Source organism: Nyctereutes procyonoides, unplaced genomic scaffold (genome assembly GCF_905146905.1).
Source record: "Nyctereutes procyonoides isolate TBG_1078 unplaced genomic scaffold, NYPRO_anot_genome, whole genome shotgun sequence".
NCBI classification, from domain to species: Eukaryota; Metazoa; Chordata; class Mammalia; order Carnivora; family Canidae; genus Nyctereutes; species Nyctereutes procyonoides.
In genome coordinates this window covers 67,519,813-67,533,552 of record NW_026575052.1, presented here as the reverse complement: position 1 = coordinate 67,533,552, position 13,740 = coordinate 67,519,813, and the positions used below count along the sequence as shown (strand labels likewise).

At 40.8% G+C, this 13,740-nt stretch overlaps 1 protein-coding gene across 1 annotated transcript in view; it reads right to left on the bottom strand.

Moving 5' to 3' along the window:
• Window positions 1–13,740, bottom strand: part of LOC129513687 (ankyrin repeat domain-containing protein 26-like) — a 179,527-nt gene that overhangs the window by 33,302 nt on the left and 132,485 nt on the right. The window contains exons 30-31 of the mRNA XM_055331948.1: window positions 6,697–6,910; window positions 4,736–4,832 (exon numbers count right to left, since the gene is read on the bottom strand). Of these exons, the coding sequence (XP_055187923.1) occupies window positions 4,736–4,832; window positions 6,697–6,910 (311 nt within the window). The remainder of the gene's footprint in view (window positions 1–4,735; window positions 4,833–6,696; window positions 6,911–13,740) is intronic.

The following is a 13,740-nucleotide window of genomic DNA, read 5'->3' as shown; positions in this document are numbered from 1 at the left end:
TAAAACCCGCCCCGGATTCCTCCGGGATGGAAAGGCGCTCAGCAGGGAACTCGGGCAGCAAGTGGTGGGGCGGGGGGCACCTCCAGTCTCCGGGGTCACTGACAGAGGAGGGGCGCTGGGGGAGAGCGCCCCCCACACCGGCCCAGCTCCGTAAAGGGCTGGAGCACGCTGCGCGGGGCCTCGGGGAGAAGCCGGTGTGTCGGGAGGGGCTCCGGGAGCCAGACTCCAGCAGGCAGGCCCCGGACCCCAGGGGACACAGCCGGGATCCTGCGCTCCCCCCGGGACAGGCCGAGGCGGGGAGGGCCCAGGACAGCGAGGACGCTCCTGCCCCGGGAGCATCCAGGCCCCTGTGGACTCGGAGATGGCGGGAGTCCCTGCGGGGGGAGCCCCTCCAGGGCCAGGGAGACCTGGCTGCCACCGGTGTGGTTGTCCCTCCTGGTGTCACCCGGTGCAGGACCGCCACGGGACACGGGCCTCACGGAGGTCGGCTCCCCCTGACCCTGCACCCAGCAGGGGGTGGGACAGCTCCCCAAGGTGCACACACCTGCCCCTCCCCCAGAAGACCAGCTGGAAGGACAGGGGAAGAGCAAGTTCCCAACCCAGCAGCGCTGGAAAACTCCAGAGGAAGGCAAGGGATCTACACTATATAGAACTAGAGGGTACCCCTCTTTTCCCACCCCATGTTCCAGTACAACTCATTTTTATATCAGACTGTAAGTTTCCAATTTTCTTTCTCTTTTCCCACCTTAACTACAATATTTTGCCACCTCTTCATTTTTAAGTTTCTTCCTTTTTGACTCTCATATTTTTACAATTACACGTCTTAGATATATTTTCCACTTCTAGATTCCCTTCAACATGCTCAACTTAATTTTGGGAGCTAGACGAGATATGTTTTTTTGTGTGTGTGTGTTTTGTTTTCTCTGCCTCATTTTGTTCTACAATGGCACAATACCTTCTAAAACAGGACCAGCATGCACCCAGAACCAAGTGGTATACCGTGCTGGTTCATTCTGTGAGACTATATTCTCTCTTCATTCCCATTCTGCCCCCCTTTTTATCTCATTTATGTTTTGGGGAACAATGTTGGGGCTCTCTACAAGTATTTCTGGTTTATAGAAATTTGGGACTCAGTATCTTCTAACATACAGAACTTAATACACCCAGGACCAAGGGGATCACCCCCTAGGACCCCTCAGGTAGACTACATTCTCCCTCCACTACAACTTCATCACCACCACCATGTCCCAGTCCCCCCAACATTTTATTTTTCGACTTTTTTTCTTTTTCCCCTTTTTACCTTTGCTTTTTTTCTCTTTTTTTCTTCCTTGGCATTCTTGGCCTTTTATTTTCTACTACTTTGTTTTAAAATTTGTTTTTCACTTTAGTGGTCATTTTGTGTTATTTTGTTGTTCTCTTCATTTTAAATTTCATGTCATGGACCTTGTCAGAATCATCGAAGGATAAAAACCTTGGGTGGCTCAGTGGTTTAGTGCCTGCCTTCAGCGCAGGGCATGATCCTGGAGTCCCAGGATCAAGTTACACATCAGGCTCCCTGCATGGAGCCTGCTTCTCCATCTGCCTGTGTCTCTGCCCCTCTCTCTCTCTCATGAATACATAAATGAAATGTTTAAAAACAATCATCTAAGGTGAAATTGACTTATATTGTGGTTGATAGTCTTGACTCAGCCCGTTCATACAGCCACTGCAGTGAGCAAAATGACTGGAAGGAAGATCTCACCACAAAAGAAAGAATCAGAAACAGTACTCTCTTCCCCAGACTTACAGAATTTGAATTACAATTCGATGTCAGAAAGTCAATTCAAAAGCACAATTATAAAGCTAGTGGTGGCTCTGTAAAAAAGCGAAGAGTATTATTAAAGAAACTTCATGACTGCAGAATTTTGATCTAATTAGTCCAAAATTAAAAATTAATTAAATGAGATGCAATCCAAACTGAAGGTCCTAACAATGAGGGTTAATGAGTTAGAGGAAAAAGTGAGTGCCACAGAAGATAAGTTGATGGCAAAGAGGAAAGCTGAAGAGAAAACAGAAAAACAATTAAAGGACCATGAGGAAAGGTTAAGGGAAATAACTGAGAGCCTCAGAAGGAAAAATTCTATGCATAATTGGGGTTCCACAGGAGGTCGAGAGGGCCAGAGGGCCAGAAAGGATATTTGAACAAATCATACCTGTGAACTTCCCTAATTTGGAGAGGGAAAAAGGCATTCAGGTCCAGGAGATAGAGAGGTTCCCCACCAAGGGGGGGAGGGGAGCAGAACTCGACATTTAATGGTGAAACAAGCAAATTCCAAAGAAAAAGAAAGCCCTTAAAACAGCAAGAGACAAGAGATTTCTAACTTATATGGGGAGAAATATTAGATTAACAGCAGACCTCTCCACAGAGATCTGGCAGGCCAGAAACAGCTGGCAGGAAATATTCAGGGTTCTACATGACAAGAACATCCAGCCAAGAATACTCTATCCAGTGAGCCTTTCGTTCAGAATAGGATTAAAGAGCTTCTAAGATAGGCAGAAGCTGAAAGAACATTGACCACCAAACCAGCTCTGCAAGTAATATTAATGGGGACCCTGTAAAAGAGAGGAAGCCCAAAGAAATAATCCACAAAAACAGGGACTGAATAGACATTACAATGATAGTAAATTAATATCTTTCAATAGGTACTCTGAATGTGAATGGGCTAAATGATCCCATCAAAAGACGCAGGGTTTCGGACTGGATAAAAAAATCAAGACCCATCTATTTGCTGTCTACAAGAGACTCATTTTAGATATAAGGACACCTACAGCATGAAAATAAAAGGTTGGAGAACCATTTACCATTAACATGGTCTTCAAAAGAAAGCAGGGGTAGCCATCCTTATATCAGATAAATTAAAGTTTATCCCAAAGACTGTAGTAAGAGATGAAGAGGGACACTATATCATACTTGAAGGGTCTATCCAACAAGAAGATCTAACAATCATGAATATTTATGCTTCTAATGTGGGAGCTTCCAAGTATTTCAATGAATTCATAACCAAAGTAGAGGCATACTTAGATAATAATACACTAGTAGCAGGAGACTTAAACACGGCACGTTGTGCAAATGACAGATCTTCTAAGCACAACATCTCCAAAGAAACAAGAGCTTTAAACGATACACTGCACCACATGGATTTCACAGATATTTACAGAACTTTACATCCAAAAGCAACTGAATACACAGTCTTCTCATGGAACTTTCTCAGAATAGGCCACCCAATACCAAAACATTGGGATTGTCCCCTGCATATTTTCAGACCACAATGCTTTGAAACTAGAACTCAATCACAAGGAGAAATCTGGAAGAAACTCAAACACATGGAGGAGAAAGACCATCCTGCTGAAAGATGAATGGGTCAACCAGAAAATTAGAGAAGAAATAAAAAGATTCATGGAAACGAATGAAAATGAAGATACAACCATTCAAAATCCTTGGGATACAGCCAAAGCAATCCTAAGCGGGAAATGCATCGCAATACAAGCATCCCTCAAAAGATTGGGAAAAAACCTCAAAGGCACAAGCTAACCTTGCACCTAAAGGAATTGAAGAAAGAACAGTAAATAAAACCTTTACCAAGTAGAACAGAGAGAGTGAAGATTTGAGAACTCAATGAAATAGAGACCAGAAGAACTGTGGAACAGATCAACAAAACCAGGAGTTGGTTCTTTGAAAGGAAGAATAAGATACATAAACCATTAGCCAGCCTTTTAAAAAACAAAGGAGAAAAGACTCTAATTAATAAAATCACGAATGAAAAAGGAGAGATCACCACCAATACCAAGGAAAACCTAACCAAAGAAATAAAGGATTTATACCCTAACAACTACAGAACACTTCTGAAGGAAATCCAGGAAGACACAAAGAGATGGAAAAATATTCCATGCTCATGGATTGGAAGAATTAATATTGTCAAAATGTCTACGCTAACCCAGGGCGATTTACATTCAATGCTTTCCTATCCACATACCATGGACTTTCTTCACTTTCTTCAGAAAGCTGGAATATATAATCTTAAGATTTGTGTGGAATCAGAAAAAACCCCAAACAGCTGGGGGAATATTGAAAAAGAAAACCAGAGCTGTGGACATCACAATGCCGGATTTCAAGCTGTATTACAAAGCTGTGATCATCAAGACAGTGTGGTACTGGCACAAAACCAGACACATAGATCAATAGAACAGAATAGAGAATCCAGAAATGGGCCCTCGACTCTGGTCAAGTTATATTCGACAAAGCAGGAAAGACTATCCACTGGAAAAAGGATACTCTCTTCAATAAATGGTGCTGGGAAAACTGGACAGCCACATGCAGAAGAATGAGACTAGACCATTCTCTTGCACCATACGCAAAGATAAACTCAAAATGGATGAAAGATCTTTACTTCTTGTTTTTTATAATAAATTTATTTTTTATTGGTGTTCAATTTACCAACATACAGAATAACACCCAGTGCTCATCCCGTCAAGTGCCCCCCTTAGTGCCCGTCACCCATTCACCCCAACACCCCGCCCTCCTCCCCTTCCACCACCCCTAGTTTGTTTCCCAGAGTTAGGAGTCTTTATGTTCTGTCTCCCTTTCTGATATTTCCCACACATTTCTTCTCCCTTCCCTTACATTCCCTTTTACTATTATTTATATTCCCCAAATGAATGAGACCATATAATGTTTGTCCTTCTCCGATTGACTTACTTCACTCAGCTCTTCTTTACTTCTTAATTGCTCCTTAATATTTATATGTAACATTTCAGCACTTCTCCTTTTTTCTTTTTCTTGTTTTAAAGTCAATCTGCAAATGCATGTGTTCATTTTAAAATTTGTTTTGTTAGCAATAAAAATCTTATTTTATGATCTGGTTCCCCATATGTTGGTTCATTATCCAAAGGAAATTTTTCTGTTCTCAATTTTTTTCCCTTTCTAGGGCTCATGTTTTTTAATTTATCACTTCAATCTCTTCAAAAAGATATATAGTTTAAAAGAAGCAATGAGAAAGCATTTTGCAACTTAGTAAGTTTTAGTCAGTAATAACTCTGGGAGATGTTGTAAGCAAAGGAATTCTGAAATTATTCAAGAAAGTTAGAGTTCAAAATTGCCATTTTTCCCCACAGAGTCATAATTACGCTTCAATTAAGACAAATCATTTTGTTACTAATTAAAAAGAGAAGTGGCTGTTTATCAACAACTTTACAAATTCACTAGAAATACATTTTTATTTCACAAACCATCACAGGTACCTCTAAACATGATCTTCAGGGTAAGACAGCATCAGCAGATGTCGTTTACACTACATACACCTGCAGATGACTCTGATCCAGCACTAGACTAGGGAGTCTAATATGTATTGCCCATGCTTTTTATGTTTCTTATTCTGTAATATTCTCAGCCTTGTTGATCATTATATATTTTATAAATCATTTGAAAACTCCTTTGAAAACAGCACAGGACCCATATTAAGTAAAGAATAAAGAGTAAGATGTGCTTTCAGCACAGACTTTTGAATTAATTTTCTTTATATATGTGAGAAATGTTGAAAAAACTTAACCATTAATCATTTTCCCATTTTACTTTTTAACCCCTGCATAGGTTAAGAATAAACCAATTTTTCTGTCTTGAGAAAAATTGGCCATTTCACACTCTGTTGGGGGGCATATAATATAAAATTTCCTGAGAACAATTTAAAAATATGGATCAGAGACCTATACTAAATATTTTTATATGTTAACACAATGCTACATTAAAGAATTTATTCCAATTAACCAAGAATGTAGAAACAGAATTAAATAAAAGACATTCCTTATAGCATTAATTAAAATATAGGAAAATAGAAAACAACCAAAATTCAATTTGTTAAATAATGAGGTTTACATATGATGGACTTCTACACGGTCATTAAAATTATGCTTTAGAATATACATTAAATTATTAGAAGTATTCACTGTTAAAACCTTGCTGTATTATTTCAAAGAATCTCACACTTTACATCTTTTTTTTTTAATTGGAGTTCAATTTGCCAACATACAGCATATATCACCCAGTGCTCACCCCATCAAGTGACCCCCTCAGTGCCCATCAGCCAGTCACCCCAGCCTCCACTCACCTCCCTTTCCACTACACCTTGTTCGTTTCCCAGAGTTAGGTGTCTCTCATGTTCTGTTACCCTCACTGATATTTCCCTCTTATTTTCTCTCCTTTCCCCTTTATTCCCTTTCATTAATTCTTATATTCCCCAAATGAATGAGACCATATAATGTTTGTCCTTCTCCGATGGACTTACTTCACTCAGCATAATACCCTCCAGTTCCACCCACGTGGAAACAAATGGTGGGTATTTGTCGTTTCTAATGGCTGAGGAATATTCCATTGTATACATAGACCACTGCTTCTTTACCCATTCGTCTTTTGATACTTCACATTTCTAACGGAGTTTCCTTCCCTATAAAATCCCAGAAGGCAAATTAGCAATTACAAAACTTCTCCTACACATCTGCAGCATAAAAGTAAGTATTTCAAGGGGTTCCTGGCTGGCTCAGTTGACAGAGCATGTGACTCTTGATCTCATAGTTGTGAGTTCAAGCCCCATGCTGAGTGTGGAGTCTATTAAAAAAAAAAAAAGTAAATAGTTGAAATATTTCCTTAAAACCAAGATGTCATACCTTAAACTGTAGAGTTTTCGTTCCCATTCCACTTTTTGATGCTCTAACTGAGATTTCATTTCTTTTGTTTCTGATAGCAACTTTTCTAGTCCATTGACCTTATATTCCACTTTTAAAATTTTTCTTATAAGTTGTTCACACTCTTTTTTTTTTAATTCTATTGATCTTTCGTATTTAAGAATTGCATCCCGGATTGTCAATACGCTAACAGAATCTACACCAGAGGAAAAACAAAAACAGAAATAAAATACAGGAGGCATCAGGGTGGGTCAGTTGGTAAAGCATCCAACTATTGGTTTTGGCTGAGGTCATGATCTCACAGTTGTGGGATTGAACCTGGCATTGGGTGCTGCACTCAGCACAGAGTTTGCTTAAGGTTCTTTACCCCCTCGTTCCCTCCCTCTCTGTTCCTCTCCCCATCTCCTGCTCATGCTCTCTCACAAATTTGTTCTTTAAAAAAGTAAAATAAAACAATATGAGTACTTTTTGAATATAAGGGACCGAGCATGTTCACATTAACTCATTCATACATGAAATAAATATTGAGTAACTTCAACGTAAAGATATTATACCAGGTGCCTGGGTGGCTCAATCAGTGGGTGTCTGCCTTTGGCTCAGGTCATCATCTTGGTGTCCTGGGATCAAGCCACATGGTGGGCTCCCTGCTTAGTAGGGAGTCTGCTTCTCCCTCTCCCTCTGCCTCTCTCCCTGCTCATGCTCTCTCTCTCAAATGAATGAATAAAATCTTATTATCAATAGAACTTTAAAATCTTTTAAAAAGAAAAGAAAACATGACCGAAACCTTTCTAAACTGAAGGGAAACTATAATCCCACAGACCCACAAAGGATCTGGCTAGGAGAGAAGAAATGGAAGTAAACTATCGTAATTAAAAAAAAAAGACTTTATTTATTTATTTATTTATTTATTTATTTATTTATTTATTTATTTATTTATTTATTCATGAGAGACATGGAGAGAGAGAGAGGCAGAGACACAGGCAGAGGGAGAAGCAGGTTCCCTGAGATAGCCTGATGCGGGACTTGATACAAGGACCCTGGGATCACACCCTGAGCCAAAGGTAGATGCTCAACCACTAAGCTACTCACTTGTTCCCTATTGTAATTTTCTTAAACTACATATGATGTGGTATATCACTACAAGAAGGTGGACTGTGATGCTTGAGTCATATGCTTTAAACCCTAAAGCAGGGATCCCTGGGTGGCGGGGATCCCTGGGTGGCGCAGCGGTTTGGCGCCTGCCTTTGGCCCAGGGCGCGATCCTGGAGACCCGGGATCGAATCCCATATCGGGCTCCCGGTGCATGGAGCCTGCTTCTCCCTCTGCCTGTGTCTCTGCCTCTCTCTCTCTCTCTCTGTGACTATCATAAATAAATAAAAAAAAAATTAAAAAAAAAATATAAACCCTAAAGCAATCACTAAAATAGCAAATCTTAAGAGTTATAGTAATAAACAAAGCACATACATACACATATATGTGTATATTTATATATATGTATAAATTGAACTTGTAAAAATTAGTTTATTAATCTAAAAGAAAGCAGAAAGCAAAGAAAATGGGAACAAAGCAGGTCAAACGGAAAGCAAACAGGATGAGAGATTTATATCAACTGTATCAATAATCAGAGTAAATGAAAATTGTCAAAAAATAAAAGAAAAAGAAAATGGTCTAAAAGTCTCAATTAAAAGGCAAACTGTCAGAATGGATAAAAATGTAAGAGACAACCATAGGCTGCCTATAAAAAATTCACTTTAAATGTAAAGACACACAAAAAAATAAATTAATTAAAAAATGTAAAGACACAAATTTGTGAAAAGGACAAAGATAAGGATATACCACACTCACACTTGACAAAAGAAGGCTGAGCTTGAGTAGCAATATTAATGCCAGGCAAAATAGATTTCAAAGCAATATATATTCTCGTGATGTATAAGGTCATTTGTTAATGATGAAAGGGTCGAAAAATAAGCATAACAAACCTAAATGCTTATGAATCTATTAATAGCATCAAAATACATAAGGCAAAAATCAACAGAACTGCAAAGAGAAACAGGCAAATTTACAACTTTAGTCTGAGGCAGTCATAGGCAGAAAATCATCAAGGATATAGAAGACTTGACCACCACCATCTTTCTCAAGTATCCATGGAGCATTTACCAAAAGAGATTATATTCTGGGTCATAAAATAAACCTTAATAAAGGGAGTTAAGTCAAAAGGATTGAAGTCATGAAAGTGTGTTCTGTGTCCACAAAGTGATCAAATTAGAAATGAAGAACAAACCTACCTCTGGAAAATACTCAAATACTTGCAAACTGTTTAATAATGCACATCTAGGGATCCCTGGGTGGCACAGCGGTTTGGCGCCTGCCTTTGGCCCAGGGCGCGATCCTGGAGACCCGGGATCGAATCCCACATCGGGCTTCCGGTGCATGGAGCCTGCTTCTCCCTCTGCCTGTGTCTCTGCCTCTCTCTCTCTCTCTGTGACTATCATAAATAAATAAAAATTTAAAAAAAAAAGTTTAAAAAAAAATAATGCACATCTAAATAACCCCTGGGTCGGGGTACCTAGGTGGCTCAATTGATTAAGTGTCTGCCTTTAGCTCAGGTCATGATCTCAGGGTCCTGGGATTGAGCCCCATGTTGGGCTTCCCACTCAGAGGGAAGGACGCTTACCCCTCTGGACCTCCCTTCGCCTATGTGCACTCTCTCTCTCTCCTTCTCTCTCAAATACATAAAATCTTTAAAAAACCCTCGGAATAAAGAAATAATGAAAAAAGAAATTACAAGGTATCACATATTGAATGAAAATAAAAACATAATATGTTAAAAATTTCTGGAATCCTCCAAGAGTAGCACTCATCTCACCATTTATAGCACTGAGGTATATATTAAAAAGAGAAGGAGGCGGGGCAAGATGGCAGAAAAGTAGGGTCCCGATGTTACCAGTCCCCACCAACTTACCTAGATAACTTTCATATCATCCTGAAAACCTATGAATTTGGCCTGAGATTTAAAGAGAGAAGAGCTGGAATGCTACAGTCAGAAGAGTTCGCGCTTCTATCAAGGTAGGAAGACGGAAAAACATAAAGAAATAAAAAAGCATCCAAGGGGGAGGAGCCCCCGTGAGGAGCCAGGCAAAGGCCACGCAGCTAGTGCCCCCAGGACAGGAAAGCCCAGTCCTGGAGAAGCAGAAACTTTACCAATCTTCCTGGAAGGAAAGGCGCTCGCAGGGAGCTCGGGCAGGATCCCAGAAGGGGTACGGATGCCCTCAGGCTCCCAGGGGCACTAAAAGAGCAACTGCACTCTGGGGGAGATCCCTCCACACACTGCAGGCTGAGCTCCCTAAAGGGCTGGACGCCGCGCCCAGCGGGGCCCGGGGAGGAGCTCAGGTGGCGGCCACTGTGTGGCCCCGGGAATGTGATTCCAGTGTTGCAGGCCCCAGAGCCCAGGGCACCGGGGACACAGCGCAGGATCCGGCACTCCCCCCAGGACAGGTAGAGGCCGGGAGGACACAGGGCAGCAAGGATGCTCCTGCTGCCAGGCGGCCCCGAGCTGTGCAGATCTATGCCCCCTGCCCCCGGACCACCCAGGCCCCTGCAGACTGGGAGCTGCGGTAGTTACTGCAGGAGCTGACTCAAAAGATGGAGAGCTGGCTGCCGCCACTGTTGTTGTTCCTCCTGCTGTCACCCTGTAGCTGGGACTGAACAGGAGCTTCACAGGATAAACAGCTTGCACTGAGCCCTGCACCTGCCAAGTGGCTGGGCGGCTCCCCCAGGTGCACACACCTGAGAATCACCGCAGCAGGCCCCTCCCCCAGAAAACCAGCTGGAAGGACAGGGGAAAAAGCAAGTCATTGACCAAGCAGGGCTGGAAAGTCCCGGGGAAGTCAAGGGATTTACAGTATATAGAATCAGAGGATACCTCCTCTTGCTTTTTGTTTTCTGTTTGTTCTCCCCCTTGCCCCTCTTTTCTCTCTTTTTCTCCTTTTTCCAGTACAACGGGTTTTTGGCCACTCTGCAATGAACAAAATGACTAGAAGGAAAAACTCACCTCAAAAGAAAGAATCAGAAACAGTCCTCTCTCCCACAGAGTTACAAAATCTGAATTACAATTCAATGTCAGAAAGTGAATTCAGAAACACAATTATAAAGCTACTGGTGGCTCTAGAAAAAAGCATAAAGGACTCAAGAGACTTTATGACTGCAGAATTTAGATCTCATCAGGAAGAAATTAAAAATCAATTAAATAAGATGCAATCCAAACTGGAGGTCCTAACAATGATGGTTAAAGAGGAAGAAGAACCAGTGAGTGACACAGAAGACAAATTGATGGCAAGGAAGGAAGCTGAGGAAAAAAAGAGAAAAACAATTAAAAGGTCATGAGGAAAGGTTAAGGGAAAAAAATGACAGCCTCAGAAGGAAAAATCTAATTTAATTTAGGGTTAATAGGGGTTCCAGAGGCCGCCAAAAGAGACAGAGGACCAGAAAGCATATTTGAACAAATCATAGCTGGGAACTTCTCTAACGTGGGAAGGGAAACAGGCAACCAGATCCAGGAGATAGAGAGATCGCACCCTGAAATCAATAAAAACCACTCAACACGTCAACATTTAACAGTGAAACTTGCAAATTCCAAAGATAAAGAAAAGATCCTTAAAGCAGCAAGAGACAAGAGATTCCTAACCTTTATGGGGAGAAGTATTAGGATAACAGCAGACCTCTCTGCAGAGGCCTAGCAGGCCAGAAAGGGCTGGCTGGATATAGTCAGGGTCCTAAATGAGAAGAACCTGCAGCCAAGAATACTTTATCCAGCAAGGCTCTCATTCTCAATAGAAAGAGAGATAAAGAACTTCCAAGATAGGCAGGAACTGAAAGAATATGTGACCATCAAACCAGATCTGCAAGAAATATAAAGGGGGATTCTGTAAAAGAAAGAGGAAGTCCAAGGAAACAATCCACAAAAACAGGGACTGAATGGGTATCATGATGGCACTAAATTCATATCTTTCAAGAGTAACTCTGAACGTGAATGGGCTTAACAGCCCCATCAAAAGGCACAGGGTTTCAGACCTGATAAAAAGAGCAAGACCCATCTATTTGCTGTCTACAAGAGACTCATTTTAGACAGAAGGACACCTACAGCCTGAAAATGAAAGGTTGGAGAACCCTTTACCATTCAAATAGTCCTCAAAAGAAAGCAGGGGTAGCTCTCCTTATATCATCTATATTAAAGTTTATCCCAAAGACTGTAGTGAGAGATGAAGAGGGACACTATATCATACTTAAAGGATCTCTCCAACAAGAGGACCTAACAATCATGAATATTTATGCCCCGAATGCGGGAGCTGCCAAGTATAACAGTCATTTAATAACCAAAATTAAGACATATTTAGGTAACAGTACACTAAAACTGGGAGATTTTAACACGTCGCTTTCTGTAAATGACACATCTTCTAAGCCCAATATCTCCAAAGAAACAAGAGCTTTAAATGATGCACTGCACCAGATGGATTTCACAGATATTTATAGAACTTTACAGACAAATGCAACTGAATACACGTTCTTCTCAAGTGCACAAGGAACTTTCTCCAGAATAGACAACACAGAATAGGTCACAAATCAGGTCTCAACCGATAACAAAAATTTGAGATTGTCCCCAGCATATTTTCAGACCATAATGCTTTGAAACAGGACTAAATCACAAGAAGAATATTGGAAGAAATTGAAACATGTGGGGGTTAACTACCATCCTGGTAAAAGATGAAAAGGTCAACCAGGAAATTCAGGAAGAATTAAAAAGAGTCATGGAAACTAATTAGAATGAAGATACGACTGTTCAAAATCTTGGGATACAGCAACAGCAGTCCTAAGGGGGAATATATCACAATATAAGCCTCCCTCAAAAAACTGGAAAAGATAATATAATATAATATAATATAATATAATATAATATAAAAGATAATCTTGTACCTAAAGTTGCTGGAGAAAGAACAGCAAATAAGACCTAAGCCGGCAGAAAAAGACAATTAATAAAGATTCGAGCAGAACTCAATGAAATAGAGTCGAAGAACTGTGAAACACATCAACAAAACCAGGAGTTGGTTCTTTGAAAGGAAGAATAAGATACACGAACCATTAGCCAGCCTTATTAAAAACAAGAGAGAAAAGACTCAAATTAGTCACAAATGAAAACGGAGAGATCACCACCAATACCAAAGAAATACAAATGATTTTAAAAACTTAGTATGAGCAGCTATAGGCCAATAAATTAGGCAATCTAGAAGAAAGGACTCATTACTGGAAAACCACAAACTAGCAAAACTGGAAAAGGAAGAAAGAGAAAGTCCAAAAAAGCCAACCACCAGGGAGGAAATTGAAGATATCATCAAAAACCTCCCAAGACACAAAAGTCCAGGGTCAGATGGCTTCCCAGGGGAATTCTATCAAAGGTTTGTAGAACAAACAATACCTAGTCTACTAAAGCTGCTCCAAAAGATAGAAAGAGATGGAGTACGTCCAAACTCATTCTATGAGGCCAGCATCCCCTTAATTCCAAAACCCAAGACCCCGCGCCAAAAAGGAGAGGTAGAGAGAATAACCCTGATGAACACAGATGCAAAAATGCTCAACAAGATAGTAGCCAATAGGATCCAACAATACATTAGGAAGATTATTCACCATGACCCATTAGGATTTATCCCTGGGTTGCAAGGCTGGTTCAACACTCGTAAAGCAATCAATGTGATTGATCATATCAAGAAGAGAAAAAACAAGAACCATATGACTCTCTCAATAGGAGCAGAGAAAGCATTTGACAAACTACAGCATCCACTCCTGATAAAACCTCTTCAGGGTGTAGGGATAGAGGGAACATTCCTCAGCATTTTAAAAGCCATCTATGAAAAGCCCACAGCAAATATAATTCTCAGTGGGGAAGCACTGGGAGCCTTTCCCCTAAGATCAGGAACAAGACAGGGATGTCCACTCTCACCACTGCTCTTAACATAGTACTGGAAGTCCTAGCCT